This window comes from Cinclus cinclus, chromosome 7 (assembly GCF_963662255.1).
Source record: "Cinclus cinclus chromosome 7, bCinCin1.1, whole genome shotgun sequence".
Lineage (NCBI taxonomy): Eukaryota > Metazoa > Chordata > Aves > Passeriformes > Cinclidae > Cinclus > Cinclus cinclus.
Window position 1 is genome coordinate 29,795,809 of NC_085052.1, and position 22,347 is coordinate 29,818,155.

At 40.3% G+C, this 22,347-nt stretch overlaps 1 protein-coding gene across 3 annotated transcripts in view; it reads left to right on the forward strand.

The window, feature by feature from the left end:
• Positions 1 to 22,347, forward strand: part of RHOBTB1 (Rho related BTB domain containing 1) — a 53,072-nt gene that overhangs the window by 16,584 nt on the left and 14,141 nt on the right. The window contains exons 3-4 of one of the 3 annotated variants that reach the window (XM_062496058.1): positions 13,118 to 13,319; positions 13,663 to 13,766. The exons of 1 other annotated variant lie outside the window; for it this stretch is intronic. In XM_062496058.1, coding sequence (XP_062352042.1) covers positions 13,128 to 13,319; positions 13,663 to 13,766 — 296 coding nt within the window. In that variant the 5' untranslated portion in view covers positions 13,118 to 13,127. Of the gene's footprint in view, positions 1 to 13,117; positions 13,320 to 13,662; positions 13,767 to 14,587; positions 14,649 to 22,347 lie in introns of those variants that run through there. One more of the 3 variants, XM_062496059.1, reaches the window with a different exon arrangement.

A 22,347-nucleotide genomic window follows, 5' to 3' on the forward strand; every position in this document is an offset into this window, starting at 1 on the left:
TACTGGCTTGGTTTGGGACCTTTTTTTCAATTGCAGTCCAAAACTTCTTGAGGGAGTATCATGGCAAGTCTGGTTGCTTTGTATCAGTTTTCTTTCACGTGGTGCTAACTCACCTGTTCTCACATTAATACTCACTGTATGCAGCAGTGATAGTCTAGGTATTTTTAATAGAGACATGGGTTCTAGCTCTGATTTGTCTTCAGAAAGTGATAATTTAGTAGAAAAAAGATACCAATAAGGAATTTAAAATTGCCATACTGAAACAGTTCAGTAAAAGGAATACCTTTTGTATAGCACTGCTTTGCTCAGCCTCCTGAATTGAGTGGGATGAATCTGAGTTTTATTGTTTTCCTAAAAACTGTCTATCAAGAAACAAGTGAATACATAGGGTTGTTCTTGCACAGAATGAAAAATTTAGGTCTCATTTGTGGAGAAGAAAAATTCCCATAGAACTTGAAACTTAAAAAACAGAAAGTAATTATACTATATATTTTAAATCTCTTGACTTTTTTTCTTTTTGTTGCCTGCATTATCAACTTGATATTTATTTGCTTGTAAGTAGATGTCTGAGTGAGAGTTGTTCTAGTTTCTGATGCATTTGTCTTGTCCATCCAAGCTGTGCAAAACTAGGAGAGTAACAATACTTCCCATGATGCGTGTTGTTCTTCTGCCCCTAATAGCCTCCTTTGATATGAAGTTGAAAACTGCAATTTGTTCTGACATAGATGTACTCAACTGAAAATTGTTGCGGTCTGAACTGGTTAATTTAAGTTTGGCTTCTGGGCATTTGAAAAATGTAAGTAACTGACTATAACCAAATGCATTTTGGATACTGTTAACCTGTTATTGGTACAGATAACTGTTCTTCTAAGTGGGGTTTTAAGCAACTTTATAATGTTTTCCAACAAATTACTGTCTTAATGCTATGAGACTGTGCAACGTGTGAGTCCAGATTGCTGTAAGAGAGTATTTTTTTAATAGTGACTACTTCTTAAGTAGTCACGGCTATATCCAAAACTGACCTTTCCTGCAGGGATTGTGCCCATGCCCCTTACTGTTTAGTGACAGTTTTGTTGATGTCAAGTGGTAAATGAAGAGCCAGAGACTGCGGTTTTAGCAGGGGGCCACGTCTGGATTGTAGCACACAGCCTAGAGCTACTCTCGCTGGTTCGAAAACAGCAAGTCTGGATTGTCGCTGTAAGAGAAAGGGAGGTTGTGGTTTAATCGTGATGTGCGTATCTTACACGAAGGTTTCAAGCATTAGTCAGAATAAAGAGTAGTGATTTCAAAAGATACCGGCAGCACCTACAGTAAGAAATCGCACGCCCAACTTAGGGCATCATCCAGAGAGGGTTTCAGGACCTTTGTATATGCTAACAGTAATTACAGTGTATACGCATAAAGACTGCGTACGGGGGGGGGGGGGGGGGTGTTGCTTTGTTTTCAAGTTGTGTCGTGTACGACCTTTTACCGTGCGAGAGGCCAGGGCGGAAAGCCTTCACTGTGGGCCATGGGGCAGGGGCGGGATGTGCCCCGGCCATCCCCGCTGCCATCCCCGCTGTGGGCCATGGGGCAGGGGCGGGATGTGCCCCGGCCATCCCCGCTGCCATCCCCGCTGTGGGCCATGGGGCAGGGGCGGGATGTGCCCCGGCCATCCCCGCTGCCATCCCCGCTGTGGGCCATGGGGCAGGGGCGGGATGTGCCCCGGCCATCCCCGCTGCCATCCCCGCTGCGGGCCGTGGGTCTGTCCGCCGGGCGGGCATACGGGAGCGGCTCCATCCTCTGCCCCTCTGCGCGCGGCCACGGTTTCATGAATGAAATCTAATCGCCGCTCTTAAAATAAGACCGCGGGGCTGGCGCGTCACGGCTGCCGCCGGCCCAGTCAGCGCAGCGGGCCGGGCCGGGCCGGGCGGGCCATGCCGCCTCCCTGCCGGGCCGCGCTGGCTCCGGGTGCTGCCCCGCCGCCGTGAGGAGCAGCGGGAAGGGTGAGCCGCGGCGGCGGCCGCCACCCCCTCCGGTGCCGCCGGGCCGGGGCCGGGGCCGGGGCCGGGGCCAGCCAGCCCCGCCGCACGCAGCCCGGCCGCCGGCCATCCCGCCCTCCCGGATAGGTCCCGCGTCGCCCGGGCGCGATCGTGCTCCGAGCTGCCGGCGTGCGGGCCGGGGCGGGCTGGCCGCCGGCGGTTCCGCAGGGGGCGGGTGGCGGCGCCCCGCGAGTCCCGTTTGTCTCTCCCGCCTCGTCGGGAGGGAGCTGGAGGTGGTGGCATCCTCCCCTCCTCCAAGGGTGGAGAGGGCTGAGTCCTTGGTGAAGCAGATCTGGCCGGCTTCCTTTTCCAGCGAGGCCACGACGTGCAAGGCAAAAATAGAGAGTATGATGTGTACGGGAAGCAGCGACCTCCTGGCCCTTGGTACCTCCGAGTGTCATTTAGTAAAAACCCGAAGGATCTCTTTTTCCCCTCCTCTTTCTTTTCCACCTGCTGTGTCTGTGGAGTCTGCCGTGAGTTGCTGTGACAACAGCAGGAGGCTGTTGGAGGGGTTCTTGTGGCACAGATTATCAGGTATCTATTTGCGGGCCATAGGAAGGGGCTGTAGAGACAAACAGCAGTGGACTTTGTTTAGTCAGCCTTTAGTGGGTATTGTGGCATCTGACACCTAGAGCAAAGAGAAATCCGTCACTGGACATACCTGGGCATGGGTGGAGGAGTTGCTGTCTACTGGTCAAGACACTACTCTGAAGGCAACAATATACTTGTTTAAAAATGATAGTAATAAAAGAAAGCCCTTGAGGCTCTGCATATGGTCACAGCAAGAGCAAAGAATGATGCCAGGAAGTCTCAATGACTTTGTTCATCCTCAGTTTGTGTATTATTTCAGGACACGCAGCTGACTTGAAGCCAAATGTTCATCTTGAGCTGTGTAATAGCTTGAGCTGTAATAGAAGCTGAGGTGGAAATTAGCTGTTCCAGCATGCTTTAGCTGCTGGTCTTTTTAGGCAAAAATAATGCATGTGGGGAGAAACCCACTGTTGTTAGGATTACACTCAAGAATTTCTTGTCATGACTGCTCAGTGTAAGTAGTAATATTTCAGTGCAGGGTGTATTTCAGGATCAGGAGTCACACTTTATGGAAATTGAATAGATTAATTTCTTTTTGGTATTTTTTCTGAGGTCCTCTTCCATTAGGTTATGCTTTTCTTTCTATGCTTCTATGTTGCATTTGCACACCTGATTCTGTGTCTCAGATATATATAGTGTATCTACACACTAATAACAGAAGAAAGAAAAAGTGAGTTCAGTATTTGTATTAGGGTTCTTTATCTAAGTGACATAATACTTAAAGAATATAAGATCTGGGACAGGCTCAGATACGCAGAAGTAATTTTATCCAAGAAGAAATAAACATCAATTTTAGCTCTGGGAAGCTTTCAAAAACTCCTGTGCTTTTTAAAACTCCAAGCTTCGTAAATACTGCAAAGCATTAGGCTGACAGGAAGAGCTGATCACTTGACCAGTAAATCCTGATGTTTGATTCTTTGTTAATACATTTTATTTGCTGGAAAAATGCTTAAGTCCTCTATCCAGATGTTACCCTGTGTTGAAGGGGATGAAAGGACAGAGAAGCCTTGAAGGAGGAGAAGCAAAGGAGCAACAGGTATTTGACATGCTCCTCCCTTGCTCCCTTCTGTCCTGCCAGAAAAATATGCAAACATTGTAGAGGAAAGTATGTGCTTGAGAAGGAGGAAAAGGAAAAGCTTGGGCATCCTTGCTGCATGCAGCAGATTTGCAGAGCAGCTGAGAGACTGGGTGATTGTATCCTTGGATCACCGATTTGGTTTCCATAAAAGAGCTCAAAAGTTTCTGCTGAAGGAGTGAGTGGTACATGAGCTATAATTGGTGTACCTGCAGTGTGTGTGGTCATAGCTGAGGCTCTTTGGCATTACAGACAGGTGATGAAATAAAAATATGGATTCCCTTTTCCTCCCATCCAACACTACTCTTACTTTTCTGTTTTCCTCTCCTTTCTGTCTGACCTGAGACACAAGATAGCAATTTCTTTCTTATTTTTATTTTTTTCTATTTTTTTTTGCAAATGAATCTCTGTGTGGCACTAGACATTACAAGTAAACCCCACATCTATGTGCCTCCTGCACTATTCCCTTAATGTTGCTGGATTTGCATTTGAGACAAAAGTGCAGAACTTGAGCCATGATCTGAAAATAGCATTTACCTGAAGTCTGCCATCCTGAAGTATTTGCTGTTCCAGTCAGTGTTTAAGTCCTTGGATGGGTTTTTCCTCCTGTCATTATGAGGTCTCACTCTCCTTTGGTAGTTTCCTAGTGGTAACAATGTCTGGGAATGAATAAAATCACATATGATGTCTAAGATCACGGATTGACAAATAAGAGAATATGTAAGAAATGTCACATGAAGTTCCGGAAGCAAGAGCCTGAATCTGTCTTTGGGAAAGAGAACAATACAAAAAGTGAATTCAACAGCTCTCTGTGCTAGAAGGTCACCAGTGTCTCTGGAATATTCTTTGTAGCTCTAGTGAATCTCGATAAATATTTTTCCCACAGAAATGCACAGAAGTTTTGAGAATGCCTTATTTGGTGGTTATTGTTATTCTTTCAGTACTGTTGGGAACAGTGCTTAGGAACAGCATGTAGTGTCAACACCTGTTTTATGCATGGGTACAATCACTAACAATCTCTTCTACAGTATCAGTAGTTTAATACTGAACAAGCATCTTAATTACATGAGAGTAAAACTAGGCTTTTCATGGAGTTTATTACCTTGAAACCTGGTAGTGTTGAGTCAGACTTTTCCAGGGACCCATCTTCCTTTAAGCTTTGAGTTTTATATGTTATCCCTGATACTCTTAGGCGTGGGAGGCACACTAAGCTGCAGCTTTGCCTCAGTTATGTTCATCCAAATACCAAAGCAGGAATCAGAGCACCTGATGCTCTGTCTACACTGATGGATCATGTGATGCCATAGCAAGGGATCTGGGAATGAAAAAATTGGTGCTGAGGACCCAGTGTCCACACTGCACACAGCTCAGGGACAAAGGGTGTTAACCTCAGATTGCCTTTAATCTGGTCTCATGGACTGAATCACTAGTGGGTGGCACACCTTCCCCTTCAGAATTTATGCACTCTGGCTACACCTGATGTGAACCAAACCATGGAATATTTGCTTCAAAAATGTATTTTTGAGCTGAATTAACACACTATTAGCAGTGAACCCTTTTTCAGCTCCTGCAGCATTATTTTCTGTTGTAGAAGGAGAACTGAGTCCTAATTTTTGTGCATTTTATGTGTGGCTGCTTTAGAAAGTGCCAGCTTTTTGGTGATGGTTATCACCATCAAAGGGTATTGTCCATTCTTCAGGTGCTTGGTTCTCAGCCACTTTTATTCATGTCAGCCACAGTTAATTTCAGTTTGCGTGTGACAGATTATGACCCACAGCAATGCCAGATCTTGGTCACTGCCTAGTCCCTTGTGTCTGCTATGATTATCTCTGGTGAGTGGAATGAATAGTCAGTTGTAGCCAGGTATATCTGGAATCCTCTCAAAATGCATAGGCGAAGCTAAAGTGACAGCCTTTAATCAGTCATGTACCAGCTATAGGGATGGTTCCACCTTTCCAGGGGTGGGTCCACTATGGGCACTGTTTTGCACATCTCTGTGCACACAAAGAAATACGAAGCAATAGGAGGCACAAGGGGCTGCCTTGTGCAGTGGCTTGTTCTTGGGGTAGACTCTGGAAAATTGGTGAAGGGAGGAGTGGCAGTACTGCAGTTTCTGCCACCACATAAACACTCATCCCAGATTCCACACATTCCCTGAAATGGTTAAATGTCCTTCACCTTAATGTGCCTTAATTTCTAGGGCAATGATCTCATCACAAAGGCTATCCCAAGGTATGTCACAGGTCAAAATAATATGTAAGCTGCTCAGTGTAATCAGCTTGTTGATTTCTGCCCTTTAGGTCTTCCAGAACTTGTCAGATAATTGACACAGCTCAAGTGTAATGCCGGACTATACATTTGGGTCTATTTGGTCTGATAGACTGAGTTTGTACAACACAAAAACACATCCTTGTGAGCTGCATTTTTTTGTCTTAGAGGAGACTCGGGAGAATCTGTTATTGTACCTAAAATTGAATGTTTTCATTGTCAGCTACTGAACTGTCTGCCCTCTGCTGAGGGCAGTCTGTTTTATTGTTATGTGGGAAGAATTTGTGTTTTACTAGTATGTCTGATTTTTGGGCATCTGAGGAAATGCTCATTCTTACTGAACAAAAGTTTTTGTGTCATCACAGAGGTAGGCTTGGTGCTAGGATCTGGGCTTGATGAAGGATCCTAATAATTAACAGAAACAAACAAATCTGGAGTCATGCAGACAGTGAAAGAGCAGAGTGACAGGTGTCTGATGCTACAAACCAGGAATTATTATTCCATCTCTACAGTTTCAGTGAGAGTTGTGGTGATGATTTGACTAAGAAGTTTTCTAGCAAACTTAGAGACATCTGTTCTGTCTTCAACTTTACATCATTAGGGGCTTCTCCTTTATTTCTGTGGGAAGCCATGGTCAACCCCTTTAAAACTTGAGGGGATTATGGCAGCTGAATGGAAACTTCTGATAGCTTCTGTCCTTTAAAAGTAAGAGATAGCTTCCAGAAATGGATGTGACACTTATTGATCAAAAGCTGACATGAAAGAAGCCGGTTCAGGCAAGCCCAGTGGAGTCTCTCTTGATGACAACCTGTGTTTAACTTCTCCAGCTGTATCAAATTTTAGCAGCATTCTCAGGGATTTATTTCTTTGTTGATACTGGCCCTAAGCTATCCCAGGACAGAAGAAAAAGAGTAGAACTAGGTTCTGCCCTTGTGGAAGATAAAGATGTTTTGTTGACATGCATTCTTGTGGGCAGCAACAGCAGGGTTATCTCATTTATCACCTTGTGCAGTGAAACATTTCCATCAGGTGCCATTCTCTTTCTACCCATGGGAGAGCCCAAGGTCTCACATTTGCAGTCATGTCAGCTGTAGAATATAAGGCTTTTTCTCCTTCCCCAGTCATGGGTGTATCTGCTGTTTTCTTCTGCTGATGGACCAGGTAGGGCAAGTAGGTAATACATTCCAGAGTTAATCTTGAATTTCTTCCTTCTGAGGCAGTCTCTTCAGTCTTTCCATGTAAACTGACAGAACTTTAAGTAATGGCAATAGGATAGTGCTGCTTCATCCTGGACAAGAATCCAGCCTGATATGCATCATGCCTTCCTTTGTCCCCTGGTGACCTAATGATCTGATCCCACCTTGAGTCTTACTACTCTTTGTCACCAGCTAGTTCTTTGATGCTGACCAGGAATAGTTTTCCTTTTGAAACCTGTCTCCCCAAGAGGCCTCCTGTGATTTAATAAAATACTAATATTAAAGTACACCTTGTAAAAAATATTTTGTGATGGTCTTTCAGCAGCTGGTGGTTTATCTGTTGCTTGATCCCATGTTGTGATTAACTTCACAAATATACTTGGTGGGGCCCTAAATTCATTTATTAAATTGAACCAAACCACAAAACAGCCTTTTGGCCCTTAACCTTTCCCCAAATCAGAGCTGTCTGTGAATTCTACTGTCTTGCACAAGTGAACACTAAGTTCCCCCTGCTTTGTCTGCTGGCATATCTGTGTTCATCCACTAAAGATTCTGAAAGAACACATGGCAGGTTATGTATTGAGAACAAACATTTCACACGCTTATTCTGGCTCGTGTGCTTGTTGGTCCCTGCCAGCATACTGGTGCCTTGGGATTCTGCACTGCAAGGTAGTTGATTTCATTGCCTGAAGAACTTGGCATTTTGTATCTCCTTTTCCAGTTTCCATGGTTGCAAGCAGTAACTTTGCAACTTGGGGATGGAGGCAAGAGTGTCATGTAGTCTTGTAATTTTTTTATATTCTTCTTTACATATTGTTGCCTAATGGCTCTCTGAAGGAGTCACTCCAAAACTATACTAAAAAATACATCTCCAGAATAGATTTAAATATGGAGTAGGTACAAATGCACTTTCATATAGTTTCAGGAGAGTATGTTTTCTGGGGGGTAATTGTTGATGATCTTATTGCCTTACTGGTGGCCTGAGTTTTTGAGATAATGCCCATGCCCACCATTCATATTAAGTCATGTTAGACTTTGGTGTCTCTTTCCATTAGATTTCTTTGGCAAAGCTGTGACATTTTAATTGTGGTTGGCACCCCCTTTGTTTGAAGGAGTTCCTGGTTTGTATGTTTGGTCAGATTACTTGAAATTATTTTTTTTCCCCCATAGAATAGCTTGAAGAAAAACTCCACTGAGCAGGCAAGGTTCTTACATGCTGTCTTTCTGAACTGTCATCTGAAGAGTTTGCTCTTAGCACAAGAGCTAAGTAAAATTCTTGCTTTGAGGGGTCCTGTAAGTACAGCGCTAAGAAGTAAATGGCTGCAGGATCTCGCCTCATAATCACTGATTAATGTAGACACTCCTAGTGATTTGTTTGTGGTGTTTGTGATTTGTTTGGGCTGAAGAGAAAAGGGTTGATAATTAGCTACTGTTTGAACAAAAATCTTGGTTATGTTTTGTATATGCTAAGTGAGGATTTTAAACATCTGGACATTTCAAAGTGGGCATTTAGAGATCCACAGGGACAGGCAACTCACTATTGGTTTTGGATCTTCATCCACCTTGTTTCTGTCAGAGAAGAATGCAGTCATAGCTTTGTATATATTAAACTGCATTCTTATAACAAGTTCATGGTTATGATCTGGTTATCTATTGTATATTAGTACGCCTACACTAATAGAGAGAGTTAGAGGGATTGTGTGTCTCTGTTGTGTTTAATCTGTGTACCAGCGGACTCGATAATCAAGTGATATGCTTCATTACAGATCTTTTGGAAAATTTCTCTAGAAAGGGATTGTTTCATTACTGAGGCTGAGCAACTCACATACTATGGCAAGCACAACTGTTTTATAGTGGTAACAATAACAACTCCTTTAGTAATGAAGAAAAACTAAATGAAAAACCAAGCACCCCACAGCAATTTGAGGTGAAGCAACAGAAAAAGAAATTGGCAACCATAACAATCTGCAAGCTGAGGTTAAAAACAGTAGCCTTATATTTCTTCGGAAATAAATCAGCTTTATTTGGAATATTTTGTAACTGCTAATCAAGTGAATTAATTAAATGGCTTTATGTTAGATCTTGAGTCTGCTCACATCTCCTGCTTTTTTTTTGGCTGCCTGTGTCTTCTCTTCATCTGCAAACAATCACAGGTGACAATGTAAAAATAGAACATCCTAAGAGATTTTTGAGATCCTGTGTTATTTTTATGGGTATCTTTTTCCATTTCCATCCATCTGCTCATCTTTCTTTAGAACTGGATTTATCAGCTGAGTCTTGTGCTCCTTTCTTTTGGAAACGGTGATTTCTGATCAGACATTTTCCTTGGTAGGTTCCTTGCTGCCCCTCATTTGATGGCCTTTCTGTCTTTCTCTGACTTTTTTGTCAGTGCCCTTTCTGGGACTGGTTGCATTTCCAGTAGCTTTCCTCATTGTTTTACCCTGCTTTGTTTTGCTGTTAAGCTAAACTATTGCTGGTTGTAGGTTGGTTTCAGCAAGCTTTTTGTTGATCTTAGAACGTTATGACCTTATTTTTAATCTTTATATACGTAGCTTTGTTCTTGTCTAAGATACTCCATTTCAGTTCCAATTGGTCTTCACGGATATTACCAGACTTTCAAAGCTCAAATCTAGTTGTCTTACTTCTGTTTGGCTTTTTTTAAATTCTAGATTTGTAAATACATGTTTAGCATTTTTAATCAGTATGATGATATAATAAGTTTAGCACCGGCTTAATCTAGAGGCTACCTTAAAAAAACTAATTGTGGCTGGTTTTTTTAGATCTTGTATGTATTCCTGGCTTTAATCATTCCAGTAGCCAGAAGGCATCTGGCTAGATTTGTAAACATTTAATCAACTTGTTTTGCTAATTGTTTATACTGTAATTTGTTGTTAGTATCTGGTTTTACTTGAGGTGTCTAAATATCTGTCCAGGCTTCTGTCTGTCAGTCTCTTCAGGAGCTATTTCTGCTTTAATCACTTTCTGAAAACTAGTGAACAATATTAAAATTATCTGCATTTTTAACACATACTTACATTATAGATACTGGAGGGTATTTAAAATTTTTCTTTAACATAGCTACAGAACTCTACTTTTGTTTTTATTGCCAGTTTATTTTAATCTCTGACCTGTGCAGTATTGAGTCATGCTAAAAATATCTTCATTAGATTGCCATTGATCTACTACAGCAGGGCATTCAGGCATGCTGTGTCTGAGTCCTGTGATAACTTTGCTTTAATTAAGTTATTAAGTATATTGGAAAATTAAAGCCCCAGTAATTTAATTTTTTTCATTTGTTCCTTTTCTAGGCTTCTCAGATAGTTGCATTGATTTATCTAGTTCCTTTTATTTAGATTTCCCTGTTAATTTTAAACTGGCTATGTTATACTCTTGGAAATTTTTTATGATTCCAGACTCTGTACTTAATACATGTTTTGTGACTGATTGAAGCACATTTTTGCAGAAATACCATTTAAGAACTTTGGAAGAATTTTTAAATCAAACAGTTATATAATACCACAGCAAATCTGTATAACAGCATTTTAATGGAATATTGGGTTGGAAAAAAATTGATTTGGTAGTTTAAAACCAACCAGACACACTGGCTAGCCATGCTCCTTTGTTTTGCTTTCTAGCCTTGTAAACATTTCCTCATTCCATCTGTGATGTCTAGTCCATGCATGAATAAAATATGAAGTAATTTAATACCACATAATATGTCAAGGAGGTTGCTGTTTACTCTCAGACTTGAAACTTTTTACGATCACTTGCTGAAAGCTCTTGGGGTTTTGCTACTCATTTGGGGCCCTGCCTATGAGGCCATGGTGTATGAACAAGCCACATTCTATTTAGTGTGGAGAAAAAAGAAGTATTGTTTTTGTCTTTTTATTTGTATCGTGACTGTATCCTTCCCATGGATGCTGAGGAGGAACAAGGAGTTAGCTCTTGGTTCTCTTCTTGTGTCTGGAATCCCAGAAAGGGTACAGAGCCTATGGCCATCCCAGCTATCAGCCCCATGGGAGCTCACATCCAGCAGGCAGCTGGGGCTGGATCACAGACAGGGAGCTGGAAGCCTCTGGAGCGCTTCACCTCCAGACTAGCAACCCCTCAGGATGCAGGTTACAGGGCAGGTGATGGGATAAAGGCTGTCTCTTCATGGCTTTGTGTCCTTACTGGTTCCAGCCCCTGTGTGCAGCAGCTGGGTACCACGAGGCCGTGAGGGTTCACGTGTGGCCGATGCTCTGTGTGTGTGTTTGCTCTGCATCTGGCAGATTGCAGAGCTCTGCTTGTGCAACCGTGCGCTTGTGCCAGCATGCAAAGTGTCTGGGCCCACGTTTCAGTCTCTGCTAGAATAACTTCAGAATGTATTCTCATGGGCTAGTCTGTGCTGCAGCATTTCCAGAAGCATTCAGCGTCTGTGGGAACATCAGTGTTGCACAGTAGTGGCAAAAATCACTCTTGCACCTTGTCTGTGTCATCCCTAACTCCTCCCTCCACGTGTAAATAAAGATTACAAATGTGCCTTAGCCATTATAGTTATTAGCACACAGTCCATACTCAAAATTTTATCTAAATGGGTAACCTTGACTTCTAACAAAGAAGTTTCTTGGCGTACATCAGCTTAAATAATGAAAAAGAATACAGTTAAATCAGTGTTTGACTAGTAGTTGCTAAACGTGTTTTTTTCTTAAATCAGAACATAGTGCCTCTGACAGTGAAAAATGGACACCAAAATACCTTGAATTCGTTATTCTAAACAGCCTGACAGCTAATATTTAGTCAATATTTAAGTGTGAATGCGATGTGAATATTAAAAAAGATATTAAATAATTGGATATCTTTATCTGTAGTGCTTTCTTCTCAGAAAAGAGGACACCATCACTCCAGATGATGACCTGTGTTTGTCAATTAAATTGCTGTAGGTTTCTTGCTGAAATAACTATTAGGCAAGCCTTCCTGAAAAGGTTTGTGACTTGCATTTTCCCTTTTCTCCCTCCTTGATTACAATTCCCTGGCAGAGACCAGATTACTCAGCAGATTGCTAGACATTAGAAAACCAAATTCAAATGTACCAAACTATGATCCCACACATGAAAATGACAGACTCTAGTAGACATGCATGAGTTGGTTTTAGATTTTGAAATACCTGTTTTTTGCAGCTTGCCTTTGTATCCAGGCATTTGTTCAATATATTGCTGTAGAATATTTAAGAGAATAGTTTCAATAATAAAATTTTCCATGAGGACAGTATCTTCAAAAAACTTGTTCTCTTCATTTTTCATTTCACATCAAGGAGAATTTCTAGGTATAGATAACTGTATCTGCAAGTTCCTGCTTGGCTCTTTGTTATCATTTTAGTCCATGATCTGTACAAACTTCTCCTTGGACAATTAAGAGTGTATGATACTTGCAGGATATAATGGGAATTGTGGTTTTGTAGCAAACAGTCTCTGGAGTCATCTTACAAGTGACTTTTATTGTGTGCTAAAGCCATCTGTGTGACTTGCTGTTAGCAATATTGTCTGGACAGCCCTAAATCAAATCCTGAATGGTTTAGGCAGGTTTCAAAGGCAGGTTTATACTGGTATCCTTCAGGTTAAACCCACTGATGCCCAGGCTTTTTTTCCTCCTGGCATAAAAAGTATTAGCAAAAGGTAAGTTTATGCTAGCTGTCCTTGTTTCACCAAGATCTATCTTCTGCAAACAGGCTTGTGTTTACAGAAACCAAAGTGAAAAAAAGCATGTGAACAGCATAAAGCCACTGCGGTCCAAATAGTTGTGTATTTGCATAACCGAGCAGTATTTAAAGGACTGTCTGGCTTACTTTAGGACAGTTTACCACACACTTTTCTTTAAGAGTTTGTTGTCTCCAGGCATCTCTCAACAAGTGGAAGTAAAAGGCTCTGATTCTAAACAGCACTGTTTTCACACAGAAGTAGAAAACAAGTTTAACTGTCTTGTTCCAGTTTTTGATAAATGGACATTGACATGGACTACGAAAGACCCAACGTTGAAACTATCAAGTGTGTGGTGGTTGGAGATAATGCAGTGGGAAAGACTCGTCTGATCTGTGCCAGAGCCTGCAACACAACCTTGACTCAGTATCAGCTGCTGGCAACGCACGTCCCAACCGTCTGGGCCATTGATCAGTACCGTGTCTGCCAGGAGGTAAGGGCTGCAGGTGTGCAAAGTGTGTGCAGCACATGCTGTGAGGTGCTGCTGTTGTTTATTGATAAGCTTTACCCTGCCAGGATGCAGCAATGAGCTCACGAGTATTTTATGAGTGACCTCTACTGCAGCCATGGTCTGATACACCTCTCGTTCTAAGGGAATTTCTCAAACCTCTTTTTAGGGAGATAAATATTCTGCCTCATTTATAAAATACATCATTTGGTAAAAACTACATGAGATAGACCCTTGATCTAGTATGTTTTGGACGTTTTTATGGGGTGAATTAGGAAAGTGATTGTTTGATGGAGGGAAAGAGAATGTTCTGTGTGTTCTGTTCTAGGTCCTTGAACGCTCAAGAGATGTTGTGGATGAAGTGAGTGTTTCCCTCAGGCTGTGGGATACTTTTGGGGACCACCACAAAGACAGGCGCTTTGCCTATGGAAGGTAAATTGATCCAAGCAAAATTTTAAGGAATACTTGCATTCAAATTTTATGGTAGAAATAAATAGCAAATCTGAATTTTGAAAAGTGAGGACTTAACAATCGTGGGTATTCATGTTCCTGCCCACTACAAAGAGGATTATCTGCTGCAAGGATTAAAAAGATATAAATATTTGAAAAAGCAGCATAGTTTTACTATGCTTTACATTTCCTTGAACAGCGTGCTAAGCTCTGTCAACAACTGTTGATTGAATTTTAAATAACATTTTGAATTTTAAATAACATTTTCCTAAATAAGATCGTAGTTTAACAAAACTGAATATGAGCATTCTCTGCCTGTATAAGCAGTGTTTGATATAATTGCCTAACAAGCAACAAACAAGGAGAGATGTTGGGAAATATCACTCTCACTCAATTAAATATTTCTTTTATTTAAACCTTTGATGTTGAATGGGCAGCTAGCATCTTGATAGCAGAGCCAGATTAATGAAAGATGAGGCTCTTCTGTATTTCCTTAATTAAAGCTGAGGCTTTTCTTCTATAAATATAAAATTTCTGTTATTGAATTAATTAACCCTGGAAATTCTAAAAAAATACATGTATAATAAATATAGATTTTAAATAATGTGATCTAGATTTTTTCAGCATGTATTATATATGTGTGTATATCTATATAGATGTGTGTGCATGTATATACATACATATATATATATATATATATATATATATATATATATATATATATGTGTGTGTGTGTGTAAAAGTTCAGAATAGTAACATCAAGGTCTGAAGCCAGTGATAGTCTTTCTGGTTTATTTAATTAGATCTGACCCTGTGGCTGTACAAACAGCAGAACAGCTGTATTAGGCAAATACTGAGCTGAAGGTGGGTTTTGGACATATATTTTCCTAACTCATATTTGAGAGGTCTCAATCCTCATGCATTTTTTCACCTTGTTGAATTTTTTCATAACCTGTTCATATCTGCTTCAGTTGCTGCAGTTGGTCAGATCTTCAAAGGCAGACACATTTTTTTTCCAGCTGGGAATGCCCTTTGTAGAGTGTCAGCCCCAGCTTTCTATTGCATGTGGCCAAAATGTACTGTCTTGCTGTTTTTCTTCTCTCTGTGCTGCCTGATGACACAAGTGACTTTGAAGGAGGATGGTCTTTTCTATTCTCTACCCCTTAGAAATGCTGTAGAGGGTTCTGCTGGTTGAATCGACCCATTAAATTTTCAGGCTGTAGAACTCTGTATGTTTGTACAAACCCTCCTTTGTGTACAGCACTGTGTTAGTTGAGTTTTCACAGAGTCAAGATTTACCTGGAATTTTCTGTCAGGAGCTAAAGTGGCAACACATCTGGGCTGCACAACCTGTACAGTTTGTAAATAAGTTTTGTGAGAAAAGTTATGGACTTTAAGGTAATATTTACCTTAATATTTAGTGCTACTAGAAGATGGCCATAGATATTGTTTTACCTTTTGGCAGCATGTGGAGCCTGCATTGATAAATTTGGATGTAACTTCATGTTTCCACTCACTGCTCCATTTTGATGTGGCCTCCTGATATTTTCCAACAGATATTGTGTCACTGAGAAGATTACTGGAGATTAGGAGCACAGAATCAGGCATGTTCTGAACCCTGATCCCACGTTTACTGACAGGATGGGAGAGGAAGGAAACAACATGCTTAGATTCTAATCCTGCAAACACCAAGGAGGACATGAATAACTTGAGATCTCGAGGATTAAACATATGAACACAGTGATTAATTTGTATAGAATAAAGTTTGCTATATCCTAATTAGCTTTTAAAAAGCTGAACTGGAAGCCAGCTCTGCTGTTAGTGGTTTTTCTGCAAGTCTATTAATGAAGAAAGTAACTGGAAACTCTAAAGAAATACTTCATAAATCAAATTTCAGTTTTAAAATGTTGTGATTGTAAGCACTGCTTAGGTACTTGGTTGTTTCAAAAATGTTAATGTTGCATTTAGAGCAGACAGTTTAACATTTTATCTGGGTTGGCATTTTAAAAAGTTTTAGAATGTTGAATGTTCATCTTTATAGGAATTTATTTTAAATCACCTCTATACATTGAGCTGCAGTCTAGTCAGCTGTCAAATCTTGCAATACAGTGAAAGACCTATTTTATGCCAAACTGCTGAAGGTTAACATGCAAGTGGCCCGTGTTTTGATTGTCTGAAGGATCATATAATAATATATCCTTTGAATAATAAAGAATCCTTTGATTCTCTTAAAAAAAATTCTGTGCATCTGCACCTTATGCAGGGGAAGGCTTACTCCAGCAAACATTCAGCCAAGACCTCTAATTGTCCTAAACCTGGTGTAACAAGAGCCACCAAGTCATTAACTCGCCTGCTGCTCATTGGAAAAATTTTCTCCATACAGTTTTAGAAAATGTTACATAAATAGATTATGCTATATATGACAGGGTGAACAGTCAGGGTGAATAGGACTTGTAGCACAGATAAATCCTTCTTAACTTTATTTTTCACAGATAGAAACATGAAAAGAGGATGAGAAAAGGAATCTGTTTTCCACTGTTTTGTGTTGCAGAACAAGAGAGCCATTTAAATGCCACTGGGGATGGAATAGTTAATGTTTCTCTGCCATCCCTTAATGGGAGTATGGAGAGTGAGATCAGCTTGCATTCTGCTCTGTGGTGTTTAGTTTAATGATCACACTCCTCTGGGAGCTCTAGGAAACCGTTCCTGACAGCTTAAGGGAGTGAGGGGGATGTGGCTGCAGAGACTAGTGGAAATATTTGCTGCAGTTTTACAGAATGACATTTTTTTCCCCCTTAAACTAAAGTGTGTGCTTTAGTTTACTAAATACCCTGTTCAGTTCAGCTTAGGCAATATGCAATGCCAAACAGCCATTTATTAATAATTTCCCATAGGGTTTCATTTGGTGCACAATCATCTGAAAATGCTGTAAAATGATAATGTCTTGGTTACCATTTAGTGTATTGATTTCCAGCTCCCAGGCACCTCCTTGTTTAATAACAGTCTAGTCTTGGTACTAGTGTATTATTCTCTAAGCCTGCAGATGAGGTGTGAACTTTATTTAAGGCCCAAGGTGTTATTCTGTAGCAGTTTCTCTGGGAGGCAAGTGTAAAGACAAAACATCCTAATTTATATTTCAACTTGTCAGGATTCACTATCTTCCATCCTCCTGTCCAGTCTGGTTTTGAATGAGAGTGTCAACATATCATCATGTTCAAACTAATTCTAGAAGCTGGCTTGTAGCTCTTTTTCACAATTTTTTGCATCCTTTTCTTCCACCCACCAACCCCTCCCAGGTAAACATGTTTGGCTAATTTGATAGCCTCTGTATCCTAGGTTTTTTTAACATGCACTCTAGTATGTGTAGACATGGGCACAAACCTGCAAAGAGTTAATTCAGTTCAAATCAGATATTTATTCTCAGTACCATGAATGGGGGTTGTCAGCTAATTCAGCCAGGATGACTTATTTACTTGCAACTTAAATATGAGCTGTAGACCAAACAAAATCTGTTCATACAGCATGGACAGAAAACAGCTTTTTCCTCATGACTTACAAATGTGAATGAGTCTTGCTGTTAGACTGCTGACAGAACCTCTTAGAATATATTTATAGTATTTCCTCTGTTGTGAATGGATTTTGTAAGCCTTGTGGGTATTGTATGTATGCAGAGGAGCACATGCATTTGACTTTTTCTGTGTGACTGCAATTCCCTTCACCAGTTACTTCAATGTAATTGAATCCCTAAAAATATACCGTCTGAATGCTGCTGAAAGGAGTCCATGAGAACAGGGCTTCATCACTGATATCTGAAGACTTCCACCAACCTATTTCTGATTTTTTTTTCCTCAAGGGACATTGATGATGGGATTTCTGTAAGAACAAAACCAAGGTAGCTTTGATATAAAATGGTATTTGCATTCATCAAGTTCAGTGAGATTAAGGGTGAGGTTGGTGGCTTCACAGAGTTACTTGGTCTGCCTTTAGTTAGATCAGTGCCCTCCATCATGGAGCAGATTGTGCCTAAACTGAGACTGGGCCAGCAGCTCCACTCCTTTCTTCAGAGAAGGTCTGAGTTTCAGAAATGCCTTGTGAATGAAAGTTCACTCATTCCCTCTGCCTCAAAAGCCATTGCTGTCCTGGGTTGGAAGGGATCCTCAGAGGTGTCTCTTGAGCAGAGGTAATTAACACAGGACAGTGTCTTGCTTCACTAGCAAAGGCTCAGTTGATGGGGAATCCAGTTACTTTCAGAAGTCTCTCAGCTTGGCTGCTTCCATTTGCTAGGTTTTCTACCACAAAAAAAGCAACAGGCAGTATATTCAAATAATCTTCAGCTACCCAAATTTGTGAGGCTCCCCTTCTACTTTACAGTGGTTAATAAGCTATTCAGCTTCTTCATCACATGATCATGAAGGACTGTGAAAAAAACATTTTTACAACATATACATATATTTATTATTAATTTTTTCTCATTTGAATTTGACTTATGCTCAAAAAAGACTGAAATAAGCAGAGAGGTTCACAGAGACAGTTTTCTCCAATAACTTTATTCTGATATACTATGTGTATGTACTTTATTTTCCTTCTTTTGTTATGTATGTGAACATCTGAGGCTTTTTTATTCAGCTGATGGGGAAGTAAATGCTTTATATACTTAGGTCACTGAAATTAATGCAGATCTACTTTTCTCCTCTGCATCCCACCATGGTTGCAAACTGTGAGTAGAAAGAGGTTGCTACGGAATTTCTGTTAGGAATCCTTCCTTCTTTAGAAAGATGTGTGCCAAAGGGCTGTTGGTGAGCCTGAGGCTTAACTTGATGTATATGTAATTTATCTATAATAGAAAGTCACCTCCAATGCTTTAAGCCTTCCATAAGGAGTAAAAATGTGTGTGGCAGTTGTTATTTGTGGTATTAGATGATTTCATATTTTGCCTTGCTTTCCTAAGTCAGCATTTGGGCTCTACACTGAAAGGCTGTAAGGCAACATCAAAATCTTTTGGAAATTATAAGTGTGGGATTTTCTGTCAAAATCTTGATCTTAGTGAATTATTTCTTTGTGAATAGGTACTAGGTGGATTTATTGTTCTGTTTTCCACTCCAAGGGTCTCAGGATCTCAGTCTGGGTCTCCTGAAACATGTCAGGCTATGTAAAACACTTTGCACAACCAGTTATGACTGTTTTAAAATTAGTTCTTCTCAATAACTTTGTGACATCAACTTGCCAGTTAACATTTCTTGATAGTTTAATTTACATTTTAAAAAGAGAAGGAGGCTGGCTTTGATGATAGCCCAAAGAAAGCAAAAAATAGAAAAGTTCATATTTTCTCCACAGAGAAGAGAGGCATCTTCTTGTCCAGTATCCATGTCTTCTCTGACTTCAGAAGCCACTCGCATACTGGATGCAAACCAAAACCTATAATTTTTGCATCTTCTCTGGATTTTTTCCCTCCTTGGCTTCAGCAGTACTTTTAAGGAATTACATTTTCAATAAATTTTGGGATCTAACTTTGGATCTTCCTTCTAATTTTCTTTCTATTCCATCCTTCCTCTGCTACCTGGAAATATATTTTTTCTTCTAAACATGCTGCTTCAGATGATGTTTTAACTACATTTCTTCTTACTTTTTTTAAACTCAGTATGTTTTTCTGATTGACCATGGGTTCCTGGGGTGTTTTTAGATGATGGTGCCAGGAGTAAAGAAATTACTTACTTCTTGTTTCTTTTTCAGTGTCTTTGTTGAAAGTTAGTTGGTTCTCTGTAAAGAGTGAGCGTGCAGTTATCATCTGTAAGCTGCCTCCTTACAATAACCAAAAGTAAGATTGAAATGCCCACCTTTCCTTGTGTTTCTGGTTTCTCCATTGCTTTGTGAATTAATCTCTCAATATTTTGTTTTCTGACTGTTGTCTGGAGGCAGCAGTCAGCTGATATGTCTTACAAGCCCCTTTTGTGTATTTTGGTTTAGCCTTGAGTTGATCAGTGGGCCCTGTACCTTCACTTGCTCCAGCATTTTATTTCATCCTTCTCCATTATCTCAGGCTTTATGTCTTACTTATATAAACCCTGACTTGACATGTGATACCCAGAATATTTCAGTATTACAGCATCAATTAACTGGGTCTAGGATTCTATTTATCATATAATTCTTATTCATTTACTAGAAATGCAGTAACCAAGATCTCTGCTTCAGGAATGGGAAAAAGGCACATATTGGTATTTTATGGTTAAAGTATATACCTGATTCCAGAGAGGGGTTTCCTGAGTCTACTGGACAAATCTGGCCCAGAATCATGCTGGGGTACCTTGCAGGCAGCCTGTTTCAACTGCAAGGTCCCATTTAGCACTAAGCAGGAATTTTTCGTATGTAAATGTTGAATCAGACTTATATGTGAATTTAGTTCACATAGTCACCAACAAAATAAACCAAATTCCAAGACTGTGTAAGCCCTCCTTTAATTTTTTGTTTGGTTTTCTCTTGTTACATAGTTCTGCACAACTTTGTCACTCTCTTTAGCATTATTGCTGGTCAGCCATTTGTACCATAAGAGTAGCTCTTACAAGCTTCTGCAAAAGTAGATATTTTAATCATTATTATCAAAATGTTTTTTGTCATCCTCTGTAAATGCAGCAGAGTTTTCCCATGAGTACTTGAAAGGACATAGAAGAGATTTTAAGATGGCTAATATTTAAGAATGATGTATTGTTTGCAGGGAATGTATGGGAAAACACTTTCCATCTTTGAAGCACAGTCATGAAATAGGCAATTTTCTTAAAGGTAGCTTTTTCTTCTTCTTTTTGTTGTTGTTGTTTCCAACTGGAAATGACATTACAGAAACAGATCTGCGTGCTACTTACTACATCTGAATGTAATTCAGGGCATTTTGACAGTTTCCCACATTACTCTGGTACTTAAGAAGCTTCACTGCTGTAGGTAAAGTATAGAATTAATTGATTCTCCTGCTCAGGTCCAGGGCACTGCATGGTTTTTGCCCTGCCTTATTTGGATATCCTCAGTTCTTCACCTGCCAGGCACCCTTAGCATTTTAATTCATCCATGTCCACCTAAACCCACGTCAGCCTTGCTTATCTGCACAATTTTTCTTTGTTTTTCAGTTTGTTGAGGTGCTTGCATGAAAAATGTTGTCTAACTGAGTTAATCTGTCTCTTCAAAATATACTTGGGCTGACATGGAAATGTAGCAGAATTTTTCTCAGCCATAAATTAGATTCTCAAATTAATTCTTAGGTGGCCTTCTAATTCCTAAACCTACTGTGTTTGGGAACTTGGGAGTTGGTACTTGCATTCAGGCTGCTGCCCTACAGTCTTTCCTTTCAGGGGTTTGAAGGATGGTGCAGGAAGACAGCAGAGATAAATCTTGTCAAATTGTCTTTCTCAGTGCTGTAGCACCTGGCTTTTGGCAGTGGCTTGGATGCTCACTGTACATCTGATCCAGTTCATATCTCACACAGTGAGGAGCTCACAGGGTGGCAGCACACCACGTGCTCAATCCTGCCAGAGATTCAGCTGTCTAGAGGGTTTCTTTACATTCTCTGAACTCTAAATAGGGGTAGTAGCTTCCCTCAAAAGTTCTTCTTATCCAAGTCTGGGAAAACATTCCTGCATGCTTTGAGGTAATACCTGCATTGGGTAGTTGTGTTGCTTTTCCAAGATAGAGGTAAGGTTCTTATTTGCCCACAGGAGTCTCCTATAAAAGGAAGGCCATAGCTATGTTTAGACCACATTGAGTTGACTTCAAATGTAATTTCCATTAAAAAATACAAAATTCTGTGATTCCAAGGGGAACATTTTAAGTACTCTTACACTGTTCTTACTGTTAAGTAAGGAAAGTACAGCCAGGAAGTGACAAACATGGGAGCAGTGGGTGGTTTACAAACAGCTGAAAGTATCTGCTCCCCTTTCCCCCTGCTGAGTCCCACACATCTACATTGTGTTCTTCCCTGTTTGGAGCCCCAGGGAGTAGAAGGAATCCTGTTTTCTTCGTCAGTGATGCAGAGTGTTTCACTGGTGGTTGATCACATGCTGAAACAAGTCACACAGAAATTAGGGGGTTTTGGTGATGTTCAAGTAGGCTCCGAAGTTCAAGTAAGAATAGATGGCTTACAATTTTTTTCCCTGGTAAACCTATGAAAATACAGAATGCAAGAATGAAAATAGCTGTGCATTTTCAGTTTGTACCACAGAATCTACAAGACAATGTTGGATATCCAAGGTTCCATTTCTGTTTACTGAGTTATTTACAATGCTTTGTTTCTCATGATGTTTCAATGTAAAAGAAAAGTATATCCTATATGTATATATATATTTATACATTTGTTGTATTTAACAAAGGTGGATGCACACAGTGCCTTATCTATTGCCTATCTCCATTGGATGGTGCTCCAGGAGGAATGTGATGGAGAAGTTCTAAAGCATTTGCTAGAGAGGGACCTTTAACAAGAACATGTAGTGGCAAGGCAAGGGCGAATGGCTTTAAACTATAAGAGGTTTAAAATAGACATTAAATGTTTAAAATGACATTAAATACACTGTGGGTGCACAGGTTG